General features: G+C 43.6%; 1 protein-coding gene across 1 annotated transcript; it reads right to left on the bottom strand.

Moving 5' to 3' along the window:
- Positions 1 to 3,408: 3,408 nt before the first annotated feature.
- LOC143316311 (uncharacterized) lies at positions 3,409 to 6,467 on the bottom strand. The gene is made up of 9 exons (XM_076724197.1): positions 6,238 to 6,467; positions 5,906 to 6,085; positions 5,393 to 5,540; positions 4,988 to 5,145; positions 4,724 to 4,867; positions 4,398 to 4,614; positions 4,182 to 4,301; positions 3,646 to 3,800; positions 3,409 to 3,532 (listed from the first exon to the last, which is right to left on the bottom strand). The coding sequence occupies exons 1-9, from the start codon at positions 6,465 to 6,467 to the stop codon at positions 3,409 to 3,411; spliced, it is 1,476 nt and encodes a 491-aa protein (XP_076580312.1).
- Positions 6,468 to 24,872: the final 18,405 nt, after the last annotated feature.

The following is a 24,872-nucleotide window of genomic DNA, read 5'->3' as shown; positions in this document are numbered from 1 at the left end:
GTGAATGTTACCAGTTAGTGAATTTGAATTTATCTCCCCAGTGTTTGATATGTTTTGCTCCAGATAAGATATAATTGGTCCACACAAACCCTTAAAATCTCCTTTTCCATCATTAAACAAACCAAGAATGTATAAATATATTTTTTACTTCAAAAGTAAAAAGAGAAACAATTGATTTTCACAGCTTCCAAGAGTACAAAGTGCTTCTTCTGTCCAGCTAATTGTTTGGAAAAACATATTTATATTTACATACTCAAATTAAAAAAAAGGAAAAAAAAAACAGCAAATATACACATGAAACCAACAAACACTGAACGTTTTGTTTAAAAAAACAATCAAACCATCAGGCTTAAAGCCCAAAGTGCTTCTGTTAGCTAACATTTATGTTAGCAACCTTAAATGACAATGAAAACACAGCAAATCCTCATATTTAAGACTATCAAAGCAACAAAGAGTTGTCACTTTGTATAAAGAAAATACCTGAAACCATTCGGCTTTAAGCCAAAAGTGCTTGATCAGGCTTGATCAGTTCCCTTGGTTTGGAAAAGCAGGCAAGGGAAGCAAAATAAAGCAGCTGCCTCACTGCATCCAGTTAGCCAAGACGTCTTCTCATACCAGCTCCGTGAAAAAGAGCCAGTATATCTCCTTGTAGCACCCAATAATGTAATAATTTACTGAAAATGTAATAAAAAGTAATAGTAATAAGTAATAGTAAGTAATAAAACCCAATAATGTAATAACTTGACCAATAATGTAATAAAATATTCTGACTGATATTGTAATAACATTTTTACTGATAACGTAATACCTTATTACATTATTGGAGATTTATTACATTTTCAGGTGGGTCTTTTTTTTAAAAAAATGATAATGTAAAGCTTGACAGATAATGTAATATAGAGGTCTATATTTTGTGTTTTGAGAATCTAAGACTGTTAAATACACTGACTTTGAAACAAGAGAATAACTATTGCTTCCCTAAACATACTTTGCTCAGATATATCTGAGCAGGAATTCTGGTCACCAAAGGAGGTAAATCCATCACACACTCAGCAGGACCAGGATGTCCCTGAGTATCTGCATGTGCATATAGCTGTATGGTATAGGTCTGCAATTCAGTCATTCTGTTGTTTCACATCCAGCGTAGGCTACATAACAGTCTTAGATTCTCAAAACACAAAATATAGACCTCTATATTACATTATCTGTCAAGTTTTACATTATCATTCTTTTTTTTTTTTTTTTTTTTTTTTTTAAAAAAAAAAGACCCACCTGAAAATGTAATAAATCTATTGGTCAAGTTATTACATTATTGGGTTTTATTACATTTTCGATCGAGTTACGTTCAAATTTTAATACATTTTCAGGAGTTATTACATTTTCAGTAAATTATTACATTATTGGGTGCTACACTCCTGCCTGACCAAACAAGAGTAAACTCTGCTGGGCAGAGCCAATCTGGAGAGTGCCTATGACCACTGAGACATACAAGCCTCCACGCCACGTCAAGGCAGAGTCCAGAGGGCTTAAATGTCTATAGACGATACAACGATCAGAAATCTACACAGATTGGTTTGTCAGTTCCGTCTCGGGGAATCATCTTCTTTTCTCGTTCCTCTCGCTCCAGCTGAACTCTCAGGCGTAGCGCATTTTCACAGCCAAATCCTGAGTGAGGTCAAAGACGATGTGTGGGCGTGACCTTGGCCAAAAACCATCAGGCCAACGCACGCTCTCCCCGATTTCCACACATCTCCTGTCTAGGCCGCACTGCCTGTTGTCTGGATCGGCTGCAGCAGGCGCTCTATAGTGCCATTCCAACGAAGAACACAGCTCCTCTCAGCAATGGTGCATCCTCCATGTACACCCTCTCTTCCATTATGCGGCACATAGTGTAAACGGCACTGTGGCCGAGGTGAGTCCCCAACACCTTCCTCATCAACTTCCAGCAGGATTCACAAAACTCCATGACGTTGACGGTTCGACAGAGTGTGATGATGAAGACAGTGAGAGAGTCTGAGGGCAGGCAGTTGGAACACACCACCGCATCCAGTACAATTTTGTTTCCTCACAATGATTCACAACACCTCGTATTGAAGACTGCCCTCGTGGAAACTGGATGGAGTTGCTGAAAACTTTCCCTTAAAGGACTTGTCAACTGCGATAGCAGTGAAGTCCAGTATGAGTTACAGAGAAACATGGAGGGAGTAATTTTGACATAACTCAAAAGGTCTGAAGGTGGCAGTCCAAAATTTAAGGGGGCCAAGCCAGGCCTGAGCCCTCCCCACGAAAAGACTTCTGTCAATGTTCCTGGTTGCGAGGAAAAGAATGATATCTGTTTCCTCCCCATCTGTCACCATAGTGAACAACCTTGACCTTAGGTTGGCTGCTTTTCTTGAGTGATTGATCAACCGGCCAACAGTCTGCTGTCCAGGGTGGCATTCACAAACGCCTGAATGTGCGTCGATGCACATGGGCTGCCCTCTTTTGTCCCTGTAAAAGAACATGTATCCAGTCTCCTCCTCACTGGTGTTCTTGTGGATTTTCTTGCCCTCTTTGGCTGTGGTGACCCGCCCGTGGTAGTCACAGACCACCTCACCAGTCTGGAATCTCCGGGTCGTGATGACACCCTTGCCCTTCCCTTCAACGGCGTTGACTAGAAGCCCTCTCCACTTCTGTGATCTTGTCAGCTTCTGGATGTGAGTGGAGTCCATGGTCGCGTCCTCAGCTCCGGAGGGCTTCCACTCTCTGATGATATTGGCAGCATTGGGGATGTTGCTCGTCCATCCCTGCTTTGCAATCCAGGCGCTGACTCGGTTTTCCGTCGGCAGACGACAGCAGAAGTATGCTGTCAAGAAGATAGGATGATGTTAGTCAAGAAGACTAAAATTGACAACATGTACGTAGCACATGTACATGTACGTAGCATTGTTGCTTGGGGAAAAAAAATGCTATTAAATATTGAAAAAAGAAACTCACCAAGAACATGCTGCTTGTGCAGTTTCATCTGCGCCTTCAGCCAACGCTCGTACAGGGCCCGCTGACAGTCAGGGGATGCTCGTTCCCGCTCAGTCTTGCTTGGCACATCCCCATCCAGAGTCACCGGGTGATGTTCCAGCAGCCTATCGTACGCCGCTTGGACATCCATCTGCACATTTCCAACGGTGCGAGCAGCGCTACGGACACGACGAGCACCACTACTGGTACCCTCTTCTGCAGAGTCAGCACTACAAAAAAAAAAAGAATCAAGGTTATTATAAGAAGGGTATAAGATTTGATGCTTACAAATTGTTGACTGTATTAATTGTGTTGACAAATATGAAACATGCTTACCTTGAGTCATCAGCTAGCGCACCTAGCACATGACTGGCCCTCACAATGTTTTCTGTCTGCTTCATTCTGTAATGTTTCTCAGCCGTCGCGGTGGAGTGTGTCAGGTAGTCGGCCACTAGAGACTTGTCGGCGTCGGTCAGTCTTGGTGGCCGTCTCAAACACTCGCCGTGCCACCTGGCTGGTCACTGATTCAATCTTGTATCTATAATGAGAGTTTAAACATTAAACATTAAACATTCAAAATTTTTATAAAGATTTCTCACCGGAGTACCAGGTACATATCGGAGGTGAAATGAATCATGGTGGTTTGCTTACTTGCGGTGCAGTCTGTTCAGGTCATTGGAGGCGTTGTAGATGGGCCTCCCCGTGGAGGAGATGAAAAATCTTTCCTTGACCTCTGCGTCATCGCTCTTGCGCTTCTTGGAGTTTAGGAGTTGTGGCCGCACCCTTGTGTAGAACATGTCAAACCACTGTTGGCAGAGGAAAAATATGATTGAACAAATATGAACAAATGCATGATTCACAGGTGACTAACTAAAGCTGAGTATCTCAGCATGTAAGGTGATTCTCCCCAAATAAGGAAGGCTGTGTGGTGACTTGTAAAATAACACAAAACAATTATTTTATCTCTTGCAGTAATTCTGTATTTGTATACATCAAGGCCATTTTGCATTAGGTGAGAGCCCTGTCTGAGATTAACAGATAATTGACTCAATCTGAGAAGTGCACACCGCTGCTGATCAGTGAGATTGTGACGGTGCGTAATAACTTGCAAAAAAGTCATTTCTAATGTAGTTACAATTGATTAAACACATTCCTGGACGTGCTTTGAACATTGAATTTGAACTTACAAACTCCTCTTCCTGTGACAGGGCAAACATGGCCACTTGCTGTGCTGCAGTCTTGTGCTCCTTCACTCCAATAACTGCATTGCCCAGTGTGTCTTTCTTTCTCACAACCCACTCCTGTACCTGCACAAAACAAGGATATCATGTCGATTAGTAAGGGTACTGGCAAAAAATGTCAAGACAAAAAAGAGAAGACAAAAAGGGCACAATAATACTCACAGTCATGTGCTCCACCACGCCCGGGCGCTGGAGGTGTCTCAAAATCACCACTGCCTGGAGATAGTACACCACAAAGCTGCACTCGGTCAACTCCAGGGTCGCGTCCTTGTCCTCGAAGACCTTCCCTATAACTGCCAAGAAGTCCTTCTTGGCAGCCCTCAGCACAGCCAAGCAGTCACGCGGTGTCAGCTGCTCTTTTTCAGTCAACCGGCCGTGTCTATGAGGAAAAAGGATAAAATGTATTAACAAATCATGACATTACTTGCCACATTGCTCACTTATGTGAACTGTAATCCAGTTAGCTGCGTGCAAACAATTAAACTTACCTCTTTTGGGTGATCTCTTTGCTCACTTGCTTGGAGAAGGACTTCTGCAGTGAGCCAATGTAATCAATAAAGTCCTTGCAGTCCCCATGGAGTGTCTGATCCTCTCGCCTCAGGTTGGTGTTGATAGTGTGGTACATCAAGAATCTGTCAGAGGACGTGCAAGTATTTTAAGTATTTGCACATATTTAAGCTCAATTACGTTTATTGTCTACACAAGTGTTGATATTATATGGAGAAAAAAACCCCACAACAAATGCTACCAACCTTTTCAAGCTCTTCAGGTAATTTATCTGTGTCTGTTTTGTGAGTTTTGCCCTGGAGAGCTCACAGAGGTACTGCCGGATCTTCTCCCTGTTCCTGACAAATTGCAGGGATGGCTGCTGTGAGTCGAAGTAGTACAGGTACCGGGCAACGTTTTCAACCTGAAGAGAGAAGATAGATAGATAGATACTTTATTCATTCCAGCATATTCAACAAATTTAAAGTAAAAGACATGCAATAAATACTCCAAAAGCAAAAAAAAAAAAAAAAAAAAACATGCTAAAAAACATGTTAAAACATGTTACATTGTCTTCTAATCATGACTATTTTGCAAAATCATCTTCTTTTACTTTTTTTTTTTTTTTTTTTTTTTTTGATGAATACAGAATGTTTTATGGTAGTACTTACCTCCTGTTTAAAATTTTCATTGCAAAGCTCCCTCTCCAGGTACAGGCCAAAGTCCTTCAGCAAGGGATAGTCCAGAGAGTGCCTCTGATAAAGTCCCCTCTGTGCCATGAGCTTCCTGTTTTTGGTCGTCCACTGCACAGTCGAGACACTGCAATGTGGGAAAAGCGTTTTGTTATAAAACTGTGTGCTAAGATGGAAAGCTAAGCTTTAAAATGGGGAATTACTCCAGTTAATCAGATCTTGCAAGCCTGAAACACTGAAGACTAGAAGGCTGAGAGCCCTGCCTGAGACTAACAGCTTATTTACTCAAGCTGAGAAGTGCATCACCGGTGCTGATGATTCCCAGACTGAGTGAGGTTGTCAATGTTTGTAATTTCTTGAAAATAAAGTCATTTCCAAGTTACAATTAATTAAACGCATTCCTGGAAATGCCTAAACATGTTAACATGAGAGCCCTGCATGAGATTAACAGATAATTTACTCAAACTGAGACGTGCTGAAGCTGATACTCACAATTGAAAGCACTTGCCACTGCTGACAGAAGTGTTGTCAGACGGCTCACTCTCGCCAGTCTCAGGAGCCGCACTCTCAGCTGTCTGTGTGGTTGATGGTCTCGCTATAACATTGGCATTGGGGAGTGGTGGAGGGATGCCGGTCACCACCATGTGACGACGCTGCAGCTCCTCAGTCAGCCTTTGAATTAAAAAACAAAACAAAACAAAACATAATTTAGACAATTATATGCAATACAATTTAAAAATTTCATGCATTTCAGAGAGTAAACAAGAAGTGATGTTTGGAAAAAAAAAAAAAAAAAAAAAAGAGTGAAAAGTTCTTCCACAAACCTGCTGAGTGGATCAGCATCATCCAAAATTTGGCGAAGCAGCACGTAGGGGAACACCCTGCCCGACACCAGAAGATCATGGACATCCTTCTTGGCCTTCTCCAACGCTGCACCAATGGCTTCTGGCGTGCTGTCTTTCATGCAGACTCGGCGCAGATGCACTGACAGGAAGTCCTTGGTCTTCAAGCACAACAGGCAAAGGAGATAGTGCCTGTTGGGCTTCCTGGGCATGTTTCTCTTAATCTGAAAAAAGAAGAAAGAAAGAAACAACAAACAAAGAACCAACAAACAGCGGCAGGAGAAACGTAAGTTAAAGAAGAAAAGCCAGCAGCAAATAATCCTTCTCCTTTCGTCAGCCTGAAAAGCTGTAGTCCGATGCAAAGTAACAGAAAAAAAGTCAGCGGCAAATAATCCTTCTCCTTTTGTCAGCCTGTAAAGCTGTAGCAAAAATCTCAGAAGAAAAGTCACTGGCAGAAAAATCCTCAGGAGAATGTGACTGGATTGACTAGTAACTTTATCTATGGTCTCAGGAGAAGGTACACACAGGTAAAGCCTGGTTTATGCTTCTGCGGCCCCTATGCCATAGCCTGACGCGCACCTCCAAAAATCCTGACTACGCGTCGCATCGACGCGTAGTGACGTGAACGTCGAGGACTGTGATTGGTCCGTTCAGAACGTAATTTTCGGTTCAGTCGCAGCCCTATGGTCGCAGCACAACAACACCGCCATTTTCAAAGTTTCTGTGGTGAGAGCTACAAGAAAAAATGGACCAAGCCATTTCTGGTGTCTTTTCTGCATGGCAGAAAGTGACGGCCAAATATCAAAAGAGGATTTGATGTAAAAACTGTGGATGCATCAGGTCTGCATACTGTACTATGACATCATTTGGCCATCAGGCTTTATCTGTGACAACTGTTTGAAGAAGTCTAACAAAACAAGAAAAGAGAACAAGTTTTCATCCATCAGGTCACAGGTCAACAAAGGGTCTTAACAGTGCATATGATGCACAGGGTATTTGACAACTGTGCATATGACGCACAGGCAACACCCATGAAGCATTGCACCTTTCTGGCACCATAAGAAAGGTGGAATGTGCAGGAGGGGTAGAGTTAGTCACTGCAGTGACTGTCTGTTTCTTTATTACTTGAGGGTGCTGTTGACCTTAAACAAATCTTTGTTTTTCACTTAGCTCTCCCCATGATGCATTGCACCTTTCTGGCACCATAAGAAAGGTGCATATGATGCACAACCTAGCCCAATCTCCATCGATGATGCGTTGCACGTTTCTGGCACCGTAACCAAGGTGCAATGTGCAGGAGAATTACAGCCGAAGCACTGCAAATGAAAAACATCCAGTTTTCTGACCAAAAACAGGAGTTCAACAATCATTCCTCCAAGATTAGCCTGTGCTCTCTGTTCCTCATATGATGCACAGCTCAACCAAACTCCGTGCTTGAAGCATTGCACCTTTCTGCATGGCACCGTAACAAAAATGCAATGTGCACAAGGTTCAGAGTTAATCCCTGCAGTTGCTTTACCTATGATGCATTGTACATTTGTGGCTGTCAAATAGATAGCCATCCATTTGCCAGCCAGAGCACAGTCTTTAATAGCTCTGTGCATAGTGCACCTGTCTAGCACCATAAGAAAGGTAGTTAGTCCCTGCAGTGACTGTCCACCCACACACGAAAGCCCACGCCCAAAAAATTTTTATATTATCTTTATCTTTATTACATCTAGATGTGAGTTCATCTTATTTTATTTTATCTTATTTTATTATCTTTTCTTTTTCACACGGGGGTTGCAATGCAAATTTCATTGATTTCACAATGAAAGCAATCTTGAATCTTGAAAAGGGAAAAAGGAAAAAGGAGGATGACGTTCTAGCTGCTCGTGGCTTTGAGAGAGCACTTGAGCCAGAGAAGATCATTGGAGCAACTGACTCATGTGGAGACCTAATGTTTCTAATGAAGTGCAAAGACTCAGAGGAGGCTGATCATAAGTGCCCAAAGATAGTCATAGCCTGGCATGAAGACAGTGACAAGAAGGAGAAGGATGCTGTCAGTGCATGAGCACACCACCTCAGGAGGAAACAGGACCTCCTCCACTGCAGGGACTATCTGAGTCGGATATTTTTCACACCCAAACCTCCCATCCTCCCTCTTTCCCATGTCCAACAAAGATGCATAGACAGCGGACACAGTCGTTATCTCAAGGGCCCAGACTGCTGAGAAGAATCATTAGACAGGAGGAGAAACTGTAGCGGACATGGGTGGTATGCTACCGGGGTCAGGGTTTCTGCTGTTCTGTCATTGTATTCTTTAGCTTCTTTTTCATGTCTTAACACAAAATGTTTTAGTGCAAAGACCACACCCATGATGCGTTGCACCTTTATGCCTGTCAAATATCAGCTAAATAGCCAGCCAGCCATCTATTTGGTAGTCAGAGCTGTCAAATAGACTGTGAATACTAGAGCCCTAGCCCAGTCCACTCCCATGATACATTGCACCGATCTGGCACCATAAGAAAGGTGTAATGTGCAGGAGGGATAGAGTTAGTCACCTATCTGTCAATTGCACTGTGTATATGACGCTTTACCTATAATGAGTAACACACTCAGACTGTACATACATATACAACCAGTAGACAAAAATTTGTCTTCCTGAGGCAAACTGTCAACCTTACTAGATGTTTGTTTTTTCTTCAGAGGCACATACACAAACAAACAAGCATCCTACAATCAAAGGAGGCCTAAGCAGCCAATCCTTCCCTGATGAAACCATCATGGCCTTTCTGCATAGCACCAAAGGTGGCATGTGCAGGAGGGTTGAAGTCAGTAACTACAGTGACTGTCAACTAGCTCTCAGCTCTGACAGCTTTACCCATGATGCATTGCACTTTTCTGGCAACATAAGGTGGAACGTGCTAATGCTACATCTTCTGCCTCTGTGTTGAGATTACATCTGGTCTGATTACTTGTGCGGTGTTACTCTTACAAGACACTTACTTTGTGTGGGATAGGGGGAATATTTTGTGACAGAACTGTCTGTTAGCATATGATGCGCAGTGCGTTTGTGTCTCTAGAGCTCTAACCCACCCCTAGCCCAGTCTACTCCCATGATGCATTGTACCTCTCTGGCACCATAACAAAGGTGGAATGTGCAGGAGGGTTGAAGTGACTGTCACCTGTGAACTATCAACTATAATGTAGCATTTCTCGCTGCGGCCTCGCAGCTTTGAAGATCAGTGAGTTTCTGGGTTTGAAGTTCTGTGAGGAAACTGTGATCCGAAACGCCAACGTGTTGGCTGCAGTGACCAACTGCAGCGTGAGCGCCGCCGGCCTGACATGCACAGGAGAGCAGTATCTGGACTACCTGGGGATTGAGTACACCACCTGGGGACTGTGGGAGAATCATGTGGCTTTGACCGCCATGACCTTCGTATTCCTCATCATCACCTATCTGAAACTCCGCTACATTAAGAAGTTCACTTAAACGTGTGAATTGGCATCCTTTCTTTCTTTCTACCGCTCTTATGTCTGTAAGTATGGAGCTAGGAGGCAGTTGGTTTGGCTTATGCAGGAGGATTGAAGTTAGTCACTGCAGTGACTGTCATCTATGAACTGTCAACTATAATGCGTAGTCTACACCCATGATGCATTGCAGTACAACTCTACTCATGATGCAACTTTCTGGCACCATAAGAAAGGTGGAATGTGCTAATGCTACATCTTCTGTGTTGAGATTACAATCTGGTTGTGTAGTGTTACTCTGAGACACATTCTGTGTGTGGGCTAGGGGGAATATTGGAGGTATGTGACAAAACTGTCTGTTAACATATGATGCATGGTGTGTTTGACTCTACAGAGCCCTAGCCCAGTCTACTCCCATGATGCATTGCACCTTTCTGGGAGCATAACAAGGGTGTAATGTGCAGGAGTGTTGAAGTTTGTAACTGCAGTGACTGTCAACTATCTCTCAAATACACTCTGCATATGATGCAGAGTGTATTTGACAGCTCTACCCATGATGCATTGCACTTTTCTGGCAACATAAGAAAGGTGGAACATGCTAATGCTACATCTTCTGCCTCTGTGTTGAGATTACATCTGGTCTGATTACTTGTGCAGTGTTATTCTTACAAGACACTTACTTTGTGTGGGATAGGGGGAATATTTTGTGACAGAACTGTCTGTTAGCATATGATGCTCAGTGCGTGTGTGTCTCTAGAGCTCCAGCCCTAGCCCAGTCTACTCCCATGATGCATTGTACTTTTCTGGCACCATAACAAAGGTTGAAATGTGCAGGAGGGTTGAAGGTAGTCACTGTAGTGACTGTGAACTGACAACGATGATGCATTGCAGTACAGCTCCAACCATGATGCACTGTTCTGGCACCATAAGAAAAGTGGCTAATGCCACAGCTTCTGATTCTGTGTTGGGATTACAATCTTTGTGCTGTGTTATTCTGAGACACTCTCTGTGTGGGACAGGGGGGATATTGGAGTTATGTGACAAAACTGTCTGTTAGCATATGATGCACAGTGTGTTTGACTCCCTAGACCTCTAGCCCAGCCCTAGCCCTACTCCCATGATGCATTGCACCTTTCCAGCACCAGAAGAAAGGTGGAGGAAAATCATGGAGCAGTCATGCCCAACGCGGAGAACTCCAAGTGGCTCGGGAAGCGGTGGAAAATGTTAAAGGCCGAGACCGCATTGCACCTTTCTGGTACCATAACAAAGGTGGAATGTGCAGGAGCATTAGACTGTGCTTGGCTGCACATTTGATGCACAGCACAACCAAGTTCCACATTTGATGCATTTCACCTTTCTACATAGCCTTAAAGGTAGAATGTGCATGAGGGCTGAATTCAGTCACAGCAGTGACTGTCAACTGATGCATTGCACCTTTCTGGTGCACTGTGCATATGATGCACAGTGTATTTGACAGATGCATGATGCATTGCACCTCCCTGGCTGTCAAACAGACTGTGCACGTGATGCACATTATTTGACAGCTCTACCCATGATGCATTGCACTTTTCTGGCACCATAGGAAGGGATGAATGTGCTAATGCTACATCGGCCCATGGGAACAATCAGCTCAGCCTGACAAATAATTGACACTATCATGCTATGATTCACTGCACACCCTCCTCCTGCATTACTCATCAACATCACACTAACTGCTGAATAAACTGTTTAGACATTGAAAAGTCTCTCTATGAAATATAATGACTGTATTTTTGTGAGCAAAACGGCAGCCCATCTCGTGCCAACTATCCCAGCCCAGCTCTACTCTTGACACATTGCACCCTTCTGGCACTGTAACAAAGGTGGAATGTGCAGGAGAGTGTATATGATGCACAGTGTGTTTGACAGATGCATGATGCATTGTTAGTCACTGCACTGTACCAGGCTAACTGAATGCAGCTAACAACCTGTGCTTTTCAGACAAACCCTTTGAATGGATTACAGGTAATAATACTCATCCCGCTGATGGTTTTATATGTACAAAAGAAATAACCCATCATCAGTCTTTTCACGGTATAGAATACACTACAAGCTCCACAAAGCAGAGCACCAGACGTATTTTTCCTCACAGTATCAAACACCTCCGTGTCCTTCTGTCAGACTATCCACCAGTTTGCATGGAAGTGGAGCTGCGGCGCTCTGGATCGGTTTGTTTAGCACACACTCAGTCCCAAACACTGGAGTGAGGTTGAGGATGAGGACGGGGGGCAAGAAGTGACTCTACAGTGTGTGTTCATGGTAGATTGACACCTGCAAAATTTCAAAAAAAATTTGACAATGACTGTAGTTTAGTCCAGCTCCACCCAACCGACTGTCACAGTGTATTTGACAGCTCTACCCATGATGCATTGCACCTATCTGGCACCAGTTATTTCTCATGTATACTCACTGTCAACAGGTCCCCTGAGGGGGAAAAGAACAAAGCCTGCTACTCCACAACGAACACCCAAAAGACCCAAAGTTAATGGCCTCCATTTGGGCACCTCACATACATTGATATCAGTGCATGTGAGCCCACAGAGCTCCCCATCTTTGCCTGTTAATGCTGATGGTGATGATGTTGATACTGATCATGACATTTTCATATTTGAGACTGCGAGTACCCCCGAGCCAAAAAAGCCTTTGATTGTACTAAATTGAAGACAGAGCAAGAGCAAAGTGACGTCAGCATGCTGTTGGAGCGCAGCGAAGATGCTGCTCTGGATGCCACAGGGCCGGCGCATGTGGGAAGCAGTCCCTGCCCAGCACCGCCTACAACGACGGCCACCACCAATCAGACACAAGTACCCAGAGTGAGTTAGTTACTGCAGTGACTGTCAAGACTGTGCTCAACTTGCTATTTACTGGGCTCGCTATGGCCGCTTCACTGGCTGTGATTGGCTGTAATGCCCTATTTCACTTTTCATTTGTTCGAAACATTTGCACAAACTTTTCCAGATAAACTTCTGTCTTTTGTATAATTTTTATGTCAAGACATAAGGATGCAACCCCCACCGAGAAAGGAGCTGAAACAGACAGTCATGCAGAGCAGATGAGCAGAATACACATCAAGCACCAGACAGAATGTGACCTCCTGGAAGACCTGAGAACTTTCAGCCAAAAGAGGGCAGCTATAGAGAAGGACTACACCCAGGCCCTCCAGAAGTTGGCGAATCATCTAACCCTTCGCTGTGGGGAAGGTCCAACAGCCAGATGTTTCATTCCAGCTCTGATTAGGTATGCTATGCAAGCAGATAGAAAAATACAAATTATAGGCCAGAGGACTGCACAAACACTGCCAATAGCAACAATGTCCTGCAAACTAACCATGGGGAAAAAAGAATGAACTGTCATGAACAGCTGTACTGCCAGACCATTCACCCAATAAGTACTGTAAGATGGTGAACTATGCCTGGGCAGGACAAAGCCAGCGGGAAGAGACTCATGCAAAGAGGAGAGAGCAGTGAACTTTATGTTTGTCAACCTCTAGATACTTAATAATGTGTCACCCTTTACTTTCTCAAACTCTGAGTTTGAACCAGGGATTGTGAACAAACCAAAAATCAAACACCAGCACAGGGATGAAAACAATACACTCCTGCAAAGAGAAGAGAGGAGTGACAGCGAATAAGAAGCTCATTGCTTTGATCATGAGAGCAAACAGCATGTGTTTGTCCCTGGAGCCCCAAATCTCCTCCTGCCTCACTACAACAGAGCTGATAACTGTGCTGCCAGACCATTCAGGGCGAAGCCAGCGGGAAGAGACTCAGTCCATCAGTCAGACTCTCCTTTCCCTGTGAGGAAGGTCCAACAGCCAGATGTTTCATTCCACCTCTGATTAGATATGCTGTGCAAGCAGATAGAAAAATGCAAATATAGGCCAGAGGACTGTGATGCCCTTAGATGTCCGGGGCTGCACGCGTGCCACACTGAGTGGACCATCGTGTGTCTACCCTTCACCGAGAGCTAACCTAATTAGCCGCCTTGCTTCTTCAGAGTATGTGGTTGCTGGTTGTGTAGTTTTTCGGATAACACGTTACTTTTGTAAAGGCTTCAACGTCACAGACATCCAACTGCCTTTGATTAAAAAAAATGAAAAACATAAATAAAGCCCTGCAGTGTCCCTTTTTGTGCCACTGTATTATTCCAGTGGGTTTTTTTTTATATAATGAACCAGTACATTTTCAAACAACATCAGAATGATGTAAAATGACGTAATCCAACCCTACACACTAAATCTTTGATTAATAGGAGAATGTGAGCTTTAAAATGAGGGATTACTCCAGTGAATCAGATCATGCTTGCCTGAAACACTGAAGGATCTGAGAAGTGCATCACCGGTGCTGATGATTCCCAGACTGAGTGAGGAGCCGCACTCTCGGCTGTCTGTGTGGTCGATGGTCTCGCTGTAACATTGGCACTGGGGAGTGGTGGAGGGATGCCAGTCACTGCCATGTGACGACGCTGCAGCTCCTCAGTCAGACTTTGAATTTAAAAAAATAAAAACACAATTTAGATAATTACATGGAATACAATTTAAAAAAAACATGAGAAACAAAAAACAAAGAAACAACAAACAGCAGCAGGAGAAACGCAAGTCAAAGAAGAAAAGTCAGCAGCAAACAACCCTTCTTCTTTCATCGTTCCGAAAGCCTGTAGTTCGTTGGAAAGTAAAAGAAGAGAAAGTCAGTGGCAAATAATCCTCTTTTGTTCGTCACCCTGAAAGGCTGCAGTCTGATGGATAATTTCCTCAGGAGAATGTCAGCGGAGTGACAAGTAACTTTATCTATAGTCTCAGGAGAAGGTACATACAGGTAACTGTACATCAGCTCGAGCCATGATGCGCTGCACCTATCTGGCACCATAACAAAGGTGGAATGTGCAGGAGGGGTAGAGTTAGTCACAGCAGTGACTATCAACTATAGCCATTTTGATTAAAGTGATGTTGGGGTTTTGAATGCAGCAATTAGCTAGATATTTTCTGAGCAGATGCGCCGAGATGAAATCAGTATATCGAAAACTATTTGGCGCATTTGCATAAACTGTACTCTGTAACTGTAACATCATGTCAACTACGTCAGATAGGTGTCGTGAGAACGAAGTGGACTGGAAGATATCTTGGTCTTCGAGGCTGAAAAGAGACTTGAGAAAATGAGAGAGGCAAGATAGAATGGAAAGTTGGTTGGAGGGGAGTGTGTCATGGCCTAGTAATAACAAAAAAATCAAGGAAAAGCCCGACTAAGCAGACACAAGTGGATCAAACACAGGAAAGAGAGTGGAAAGTGATGATTGAATTCAATCAGGATGGTGGGCACTACCATCCCATAAAACTTACAAAAGCAATTGAGAAAGAAATGGGGAAAATCAAGTATGCCAAGTTTATGAATAACAAACTTCAAACTTCAAACTTTATTTATATGGCACTTTTCATTCTTAAAAAGCAACACAAAGTGCCTCACAGAAGCTAAAAACAACAAAGAAGAAAACCCAGCCCTCCCACCCCCATAACTACATACAGAAACACACACACAGACACGCACGCACACACACCCATACGGACAAGATAAGGAATAAGCCACCTTTGGGGGCCATCCACACTGAGAGGGCCCCCGGCCCATGACCACCCCGACCCAGGCAGACAGGAGGCCCCTGCACCAAGGCGCAGAGGCCTCCAGCCATCCCCTCAGCAGTGCCCCCATCAGTAGACCAGGAGCAGTTCTTAGTGAGGAGGGCCCCCATGAGGAAACACTTGACCTAAAAACCAAGGACCCCCATGAGGAAACACTGTTGGACCTAAAATTGACCCCTGGGGAACCCCACACTTGATCTCATGGGTTCCTGAGGAACATGCATCCCAACTTACAAAGAAGTGTCGGTCAGTGAGGTATGAGACGAACCAGTTAAAAGCAGTACCTGAGAGGCCGACCAGGTGCCTCAGCCTGTCTAATAAAATGCGATGGTCTACTGTATCGAAGGCGGCAGTTAGATCCAGTAGTACCAAGACTGTGAGCTTGTGGTTATCTAAGTTGCACCTGATATTGTTTAAAATCTTTAAAAGGGCTGTCTCGGTACTATGGTTCATCCTAAAACCAGACTGATGCCTTTCTAAAATGTTGTTTTTGTTTAAAAAGTCATTTACTTGGTTAAAAACAAGTTTTTCTAAAATTTTACTTTAAAAAAGGTAAGTTGGATACAGGTCAGTAGTTATTAAGAATGTTGGGGTCTAAATTGCTCTTCTTCAGAAGGGGCCTCACCACCGCCGATTTAAAGGAGGTGGGTAAGACCAGTCCTCAGGTAGAACCTGCCATCCAGACGTGTTGGTAGTTAAAACCTGTAGAGATAAAAGACTGGATCTGATGTTATCAATTTTGTACCTGAAGCGGTCTGCAAAGTCTTCGCACAGGGTATTTGTTATTGTCTTATGAGATCTGTTAAAATTACTGTTTGTTAAAAGATCAATGCTGGAGAAGAGAAATTTGGGATTATTTTTGTGGTCGGAGATTAGTTTTCTGAAGTAAGAGATTCTTGCCTGTTTAATAGAGCTATTGTAAGTTTTGAGGTGTTGACGTAAAACTTCATAGTGGACTGTTTTCTGATTTTCTCCATTTCCTCTCAGCACTCCTGCAGTTTCTTTTCAGCTGCTTAATTTCCTCATTTCTCCACGGAGGTATTGGTTTTTTCTTAACTGTTTTTGTTAAAAGAGGAGCCACTGAGTCCAGCGTTGACTTCAGATTGCTGTTGAAATTGTCAACGATATAATCACAGGGTGCTGGTTAAATCTCTGCAGGAGTGCTCTGTAAAATCTGGATAAAATTTGCAGCCACTTCAGGAGTTCGGTCGTGTTTCCTCACAGAGCCAAACCACCCCAGATGAAAAAGATCAAGTCTGCTGACCAGAAACAGGAGTTCAACAAGCATTCCTCCAAGATGCTCCAACCAAGCTCTACACTTGATGCATTCAACTTTCTGCATGGCACCATAAGAAAGGTAGAATGTGCAGGAGGATAAGAGTTAATCACTGCAGTGACTGTCAACTTAAACCTTGTTTTTCCACTGATCTGTCAAATACGCTGTGCATATGATTCACATTTCAACAAAACAATCATAGTACAGTTGTTTACGTTTCGTATTGAGTTGAACGAGAAGACAGATGCCGCTCTTATGTCTGTAAGTATGTTGACTTGGTTTGGCATTTGTCTCACACACACAGTCTTTGTGACTTTTTAGATTGAGCGGGATAAATTTGCACTGCTGTATTTATTTGATAGTATGTGTGACGTATGCAAGAGAAAACAGGCCATCTTCAATAGATTATACTGAAACACACTGCTTGCCTCAAAACTTGAAACAAAATCTACCCATGATGCATTGCACCTTTCTGGCACCATGACAAAGATGGAATGTGCAGGAGGTTTAGTCACTGCAGTGACTGTCAGCAATGTGCTAGGCTGTGCATAATGCACTGTGGCAGTCAGTCAAGCAGGAGCTCAACAAACATCCCTCCAAGATGCTCCAACCAAGCTCAACCTTTGATGCATTTCAGTGACTATATAGGGACTATACATAAGCCAATTTTCAAATCAGTAGCGAGATTGGTTATTGCATGAGTCAAAGACACTCTTATCAGGACGTCCAGAAAGCACTGATGTTTGCACAGAACAATATCGAAATGGCCAAGAATATCCTGCGTGAGTTTGTCTCTGTTCCCTCCACCGCGCATGTTCTTACATGAGCGTGTTACCTCAATGTCATCACTACTCATCCTGTCTCCAGACTATGGCACCTCTGCATATCCTCAAGAGGCTCCTCTTTCCTATGATGAGAGCTGCAACACATGAAGACATTCAACTGTGCATATGATGCACAACCTAGCCCAGTCTCCTCCCATGATGCATTGCACCTTTCTGGCACCATAAGAAAGGTGGAATGTGCAGGAGGGTTAGACTGTGCATACACAAACTCTACATTTGATGCATTTCACCTTTCTACATAGCACCAAAGGTGGAATGTGCACGAGAGTTGAAGTTAGTCACTGCAATAACTGTCAACCGCCCACCCCATGATGCATTGCAACTTTCTGGCACACTGTGCATATGATGCACCACCTGCACGGAGACCAGACTCTGACTCTGAGGAAAGGTGGCAACAACAAGCTGATAAAGATCTTCCATCGGGAGGGGAAGTACGGCTTCTCCGACCCTTTGACCTTCAGCTCGGTGGTGGAGCTGATCAACGAATTACTGCCACAAGTCGCTGGCCCAGCCCGGTCTCCAAACACCAGCAGGATCAGGTGGTGAAGGAGGACAGTGTCGAAGCTGTGGGCAAGAAGCTCCACGAGTATCACCTGCAGTACCAGCTAGGCTGTCACTGCATGGAGAACTGACATCTGAAGGCTTGTTAGCTGTAAGACACAAAAAAAAATGAAAAAACAATATTAGATTTCTTCAGCTGAATCAAATTCAACTACAAGGTCACTCAATGACTGCAGACCACCACCAAGTTCAATCATTGATTTGAACACATTTCCAAAACTTACAGAAAGCCTGCGGGGAACTCCAGGTGGCCATGGCTGCTCGGTTTTCAGTGTCTGGACTGTCAATTTCTGCAAAAATAGAACACTTTCCTTGGTATGTAGTTTTTAAGTGTAATGACATCAACCTTTTTGAAACGAAAACAATCAAGATCATCTTACAGAATGACTTGTGTTTGTAAAAGCCCAATAATCTTCATTAAACTTGTGAAGATGAAAAGTGTAAAAATGTAAAAAACGAGTTGGGTTTTACCTCTTTCTTTGCTTCCTGAGATTGATGAGCTACAGCCTTCTGAGGAGCAACCTAAAATAACAGTTGAGTCACTTGAATCATCTGTGTCACATCGCACACGGCGCTTCTTTGTATGACCCCCATCTGGACTGGTCTTTTGAGGGGACCTCACATTTTGCAGTCTTTTGTATGGCTGTGCATACACTGTGACCTGTGACAGACCATTTAATTTAATTCCTTTGAACAGCTGAAACAATGCCAAGTATGAAATACCATGGCGACTAAGTGGATGCCTTTCAACACTTACCCATGAAGTCTTCTTGCTGCCTTTGTCCTGTAGCATGGGGTAGTACTGTACTATTCTCTTGGCCATAGCTGTGACCTCTGGTTTTGATGGGTATCTGTCTGATTCTCCATCACCTTCGGCCCTCAGGACTGCAGTCATACTGGTCATGGTGTTCCAGATGAGTCGGCATCTAAGGTACTTTGACATTTCAAAGTTGCCCTCCTCACCTTTTTTTTTGCCAATTCAAAGTATTGTTTTCGGACTTGTTCAAGTTCAGAGCCGGTGTGCAACACATATTCTGGGAAGGACAACTTGACAAACTTTTCTGGGGTCATGCACTTTGCAGGATACTCTTTCACAGTGGTGGTCTGTGGCAAGGGTGACTCATTAAAAGAAGTAATACTGTCCTTTGAGTGAGAGTCTTTGCCAGATTCCTGTAAAATCAAAAACCAACAAATAAAAAATACAACCAAATGGTAACGGCAACATTTCATTGTTAATTGTGTACATTAAGACTGAGGTTCCATTTGTTAGCCTCATTCAGAAACTGACCTCATCCAAATCATCATGGCAGGCACGCCAGACTGCTTTTCTCCGAAAGAAGTTTTCTGGGCCTGGGAAAAGATCCCGCAGGTCTTCACGAGACAGGGTGCCCATCATTTCCTCACTGACGTTTGCAGCTGTGAACATTTTACAATGAATGAAAAGTTGAATTATTGTGCTGCAGTGATCAGGGGGCACCCAAAAAAGAAGTTCTTCCAGACATTTGTACAACAAAGAAAGCACATATCGTAATGGGCAGAAACATTTTCACATTAAGCATCCAACACATTGCATTTCTACATCTATAATATCTTGAATTAGACATTCACAACTTTGCTTTTCGGTCTGATTTCAGTTACACACGTTAATATACATAAGCAATTATTTTACACGCACACATTTTATCTAAAACCACACACTGTGAAAAAATATTTAACAACAGCAAATTTTTGATTACATCTGGTCTTTATTTAATCCAAAGCTCGTAACCTAGCTAATGATAGCAAGCTAGCTTTGAGCTCCCCTCGCCAGTTGGATCAGTCTGGCAGCAAAACGTCACAATACATACTTAACATTTTTTGAAAAACACGTATAACGTTAAAAACTATATGGTATTTTGACCCAAAGTTGTGAAAATCGTATTAATGTACTTACAATTGTGCACGGCTTCAACCCCCTCGGTACTATGCACACTTACTACGTTTCATTAACGGCCGACATGCAACGCGGTGGTAGTCTCAGGTTAATGATGTCATAATCCGTCGACGGAGTTGTAGTTCGTAGGTCGTCAGCGTTTAACGTAGAAAATTAAATTCAGGCTCAAAGATAGTGACAGTGGTGTTGCACAGCAAGGAATATCATGATAAACAAAATGTGTAACTGTCATAAATGTCTGTTGGCCTCCAAATTTATTTCCGCGAAATTCAACAACCTCCGGTCTGCCTACAAAAATACGTCATCACTGCGGCGCGGCGGTGCTGAGGTATTTAAACAAGAGATGAAACAAGCGGGCGATAAATGTGCTGCTGCTTATTTGTAAGACAACTTGGAGACCTGTACTACCACTCGAGACAGCTGGGTCCCTAAAGATAAGCTGAGCTTCGGTAAGTATTGCATTTAACTTTTGTGCACATACGTATAATGTTATCGTCCTTTGGGGTGTACCACGAAGCGTGAGTGTGATGATAAATTATTAATGCGATGTTGCGTGTTTCTGGCACCATAACCAAGGTGCAATGTGCAGAAGAATTACAGCCAAAGCACTGCGAACAAAAAACATCCAGTTTGCTGACCAGAAACATGAGTTCAACAAGCATCCCTCCAAGATTAGCGTGTGCTCTCTGTTTACATATGATGCACAGCTCAACCAAGCTCCATGGCATCCTAAGAAAGGTGGAATGTGGAGGAAGGTTAGACTTGGTCACTACAGTGACTGTGAACTGTACATATAATGTACAGCGTAGCCAAGCTCCACACTTTATGCATTTCCCTTTCTGCATGGCCCCATAAGAAAGGTGCAATGTGCAGTAGGTGTTGTTCCATTAGGTAAAAAAAAAAATTTAGAGTTTTCAAAGCAGGTGCGGTCGCCTGAATACCGCAGCAAGGAATAATGGAATAGGACTCCGGTTCTACACATGATGCATAACAAGACTACTACCATGATGCATTGCACCTTTCCAGCACCATAAGAAAGGTGGAGGAAAATCGTGGAGCAGTCATGCCCAACGCGGAGATCTCCAAGTGGCTGGAAAATGTTAAAGGCCAAGACCGCATTGTACCTTTCTGGCAACATAACAAAAATGCAATGTGCAGGAGGTTTAGTGTTAGTCCCTGCAGTTGCTCTGCCTATGATGCGTTGTACCTTTGAGGTTGTCAAATAGATAGCCATCCATTTGATAGCCAGAGCGGGAACAAAGAAAAAAAAGAAAAAGGAGGATGACGTTCTAGTTGTACGTGGCTTTGAAAGAGGACTTGAGCCAGAGAAGATCATTGGAGCAACTGACTCATGTGGAGACCTAATGTTTCTTAAGAAGTGCAAAGACTCAGAGGAGACTGATCATAAGTGCCCAAAGATAGTTATAGCCTTCGATGAGGAACGTCATGAAGACAGTGACAAGAAGGAGAAGGATGCTGTCAGTGCATGAGCGCACCACCTCAGGAGGAAACAGATATTTTTCACACCCAAACCTCCCATCCTCCCTCTTTCCCATGTCCAACAAAGACGTATAGACAGCGGACACATTCGTTATCTCAAGGGCCCAGACTGCTGAGAAGAATCATTAGACAGGAGGAGAAACTGTAGCGGACATGGGTGGTATGCTACCGGGGTCAGGGTTTCTGCTGTTCTGTCATTGTATTCTTTAGCTTCTTTTCCATGTCTTAACACAAAATGTTTTAGTGCAAAGACCACACCCATGATGCATTGCCTCTTTATGCCTGTCAAATATCAGCTAAATAGCCAGCCAGCCATCTATTTGACAGTCAGAGCTGTCAAATAGACTGTGCATACTCGAGCCCTAGCCCAGTCTACTCCATGATGCATTGCACCGATCTGGTACCATAAGAAAGGTGTAATGTGCAGGAGGGATAGACTTAGTCACCTATCTGTCAAATGCACTGTGTATATGATGCTTTACCTATAATGAGTAACACACTCAGACTGTACATACATATACAACCAGTAGACAAAAATTTGTCTTACTGAGGCAGACTGTCAACCTTACCAGATGTTTGTTTTTTCTTCACAGGCACACACACAAACAAACAAGCATCCTACAATCAAAGGAGGCCTAAGCAGCCAATCCTTCCCTGATGAAACCATCATGGCCTTTCTGCATAGCACCAAATGTGGAATGTGGAGGAGGAGGCTGTGATCCAAAACGCCAACGTGTCGGCTGCAGTGACCAACTGCAGCGTGAGCGCCGCTGGCCTGATATGCACAGGAGAGCAGTATCTGGACTACCTGGGGATTGAGTACACCACCTGGGGACTGTGGGAGAATCATGTGGCTTTGACAGCCATGACCTTCGTATTCCTCATCATCGCCTATCTGAAACTCCGCTACATTAAGAAGTTCACTTAAACGTGTGAATTGGCATCCTTTCTTTCTTTCTACCGCTCTTATGTCTGTAAGTATGGAGCTAGGAGGCGGTTGGTTTGGCTTATGCAGGAGGATTGAAGTTGGTCACTGCAGTGACTGTCATCTATGAACTGTCAACTATAATGCATAGTCTACACCCATGATGCATTGCAGTACAACTCTACTCATGATGCAACTTTCTGGCACCATAAGAAAGGTGGAATGTGCTAATGCTACATATTCTGTGTTGAGATTACAATCTGGTTTGTGCAGTGTTACTCTGAGACACATTCTGTGTGTGGGCCAGGGGGAATATTGGAGGTATGTGACGAAACTGTCCGTTAACGTATGATGCATGGTGTGTTTGACTCTCCAGAGCCCTGTCCCAGTCTACTCCCATGATGCATTGCACCTTTCTGGGAGCATAACAAAAGTGTGATGTGCAGGAGGCTTGAAGTTTGTAACTGCAGTGACTGTCAACTGTCTCTCAAGTACACTCTGCAGCTGTGTCCCAATTCAGGGGCTGCATCCTTCGGAGGACGTATTTGAAGGCCGCTTACGTCATAACGCTGCGCGAAGGCTGTCCCAATTCGTCCAAATTCGAAGGATCCTCCAAATGCAGCCGACAAATGCGTCCTCCTTTTCCCTGTATTTGGAGGATGCGTCGCTACTATCCTTCACGGCCTCCCATGTCCCAAGATGCTTTGCGCACCGATTGTTTTTTTAATAATGGCGACCTGTTGAAATGAGGAGCTCAGTTAACAGTTAGCCTTATTAAAACTCTTCACTTACAAATGTTACAAGCTCGCATGTCAACTAATATCTTATTTTGGGTGAATACTCGATTGTGATTGGCTGCAGGGTCTCCGTTAAAAAGAGTTGTGGGACAACTATAAAAAAGTTCCGGTCAAATAGCCTGATTGTTCTAAATTATTGCGCTGGCTCAAACGCTAGTTGGTAACCGTGGCAACAGAAACTCAGAACATACATTATTTCACAGTTTATTTAACACAGCGGCAAGACAGTAGAAAACATGAGTGATTTTATAGTTTCCTTTAACCACATTTAATGATCAGAGTGAATGGTGGATAATAATTCTTGCAATAAAAATGATTTAGGAAACTATCTGTGGACTTTGAGTCTTTGAAACAAAATTTGGCATCATCCTCTGGACACACACAAGCGGTAAGAGGTGCACTTGCCCTCTGAAACGATACTTTGTATCACGTAACATAACGTTAAGCAGTCATGTCACTTCCCTCCTCTGATTAGGTCTAATATAACAGTTGCGCCGACCGAGCTGCAGGTTCTGTGGCCAGAGCCGGTTACCTTGGCAACGCGTCACAACGAGCGATATTAAATAGTCCATTCAGCCGCCTCTTATGAAAAACTTACGATGTTAACGGTAAAAAACAACATTAACGTATTAATAATTGATTTAATATAAATTTCTTTCGTAAGTGACCATGGTATAAGCGGGATAACGCCCTTCGAGGTGTCCATTATCAGAAATGAATGGACGACGCAGAAGCTGTGAAGATATTCACATCAGGTGAATTTGTAAGTTGTATAATAGGCTACATTTCGCGCCTCTTACAAGCGATAGGAGCTGTACGGGCGCATCTCTGCACCCCGTACGTGTGTTTTCCCCGGGTTAGGCGGGAAGAAGTTATGACGTCGTGACGCAATCAGGACACGCTCCGAAGGCTAGACCGTCCCATTTACCGATAGTTGATGCGGCCGACGGAGGATCCTCCGCAGGACCCAGCCTACAGAGACCGCGTAGGCTGGGTCCTCCGAAGGATTCAGCCCCTGAATTGGGACACACCTTGCATATGATGCAGAGTGTATTTGACAGCTCTACCCATGATGCATTGCACTTTTCTGGCACCATAAGAAAGGTGGAACGTGCTAATGCTACATGTTCAGCCTCTGTGTTGAGATAACATCTGGTCTGATTACTTGTGAATGTATGAAGTATGAATTGTTTGAATATGTATGAATTGTTTCTTGTAAAATACAACTCAAAACAAGATCATTTCAAGATTGTTTGACTTAACAAGATATTTAAGGTGCATTGTCTTAAAACAAGTCCCTCCATCTTGCTGAAATGTTAGTTGTGAAGTGAATTCATCTTAAATCAAGTGGGATGAGACATTTTGACTAAAAATAAGACTAATAGACTTTGTAAGATTTTCACCATATTCATCATATTGTCCTTTTCATTCTACTCCAGCCAGGTGAGGACCCTGTGCTTTACCTGGAAAAGCGGCCTCTCTCCTCACCGGTGCTGATCTTTGATGGAACAGTCGGCATTGTCGCTGTGGGAAACGTACCAGTGAGCACCCTCCCCCAGGAGGATGTCTGGGAAGGGTTGTTGGTGTTAATGGCATACTACTGCACTTTGCACTTGACATACCCAAAATCCTCTCTGTCATTCAAACCGAGGTAGTTGG

The sequence above is a fragment of the Chaetodon auriga genome, chromosome 23, assembly GCF_051107435.1.
Source record: "Chaetodon auriga isolate fChaAug3 chromosome 23, fChaAug3.hap1, whole genome shotgun sequence".
NCBI classification, from domain to species: domain Eukaryota; kingdom Metazoa; phylum Chordata; class Actinopteri; order Chaetodontiformes; family Chaetodontidae; genus Chaetodon; species Chaetodon auriga.
Note: the sequence above shows the minus strand (reverse complement) of the source record. Positions and strands in the feature narration are given on the sequence as shown.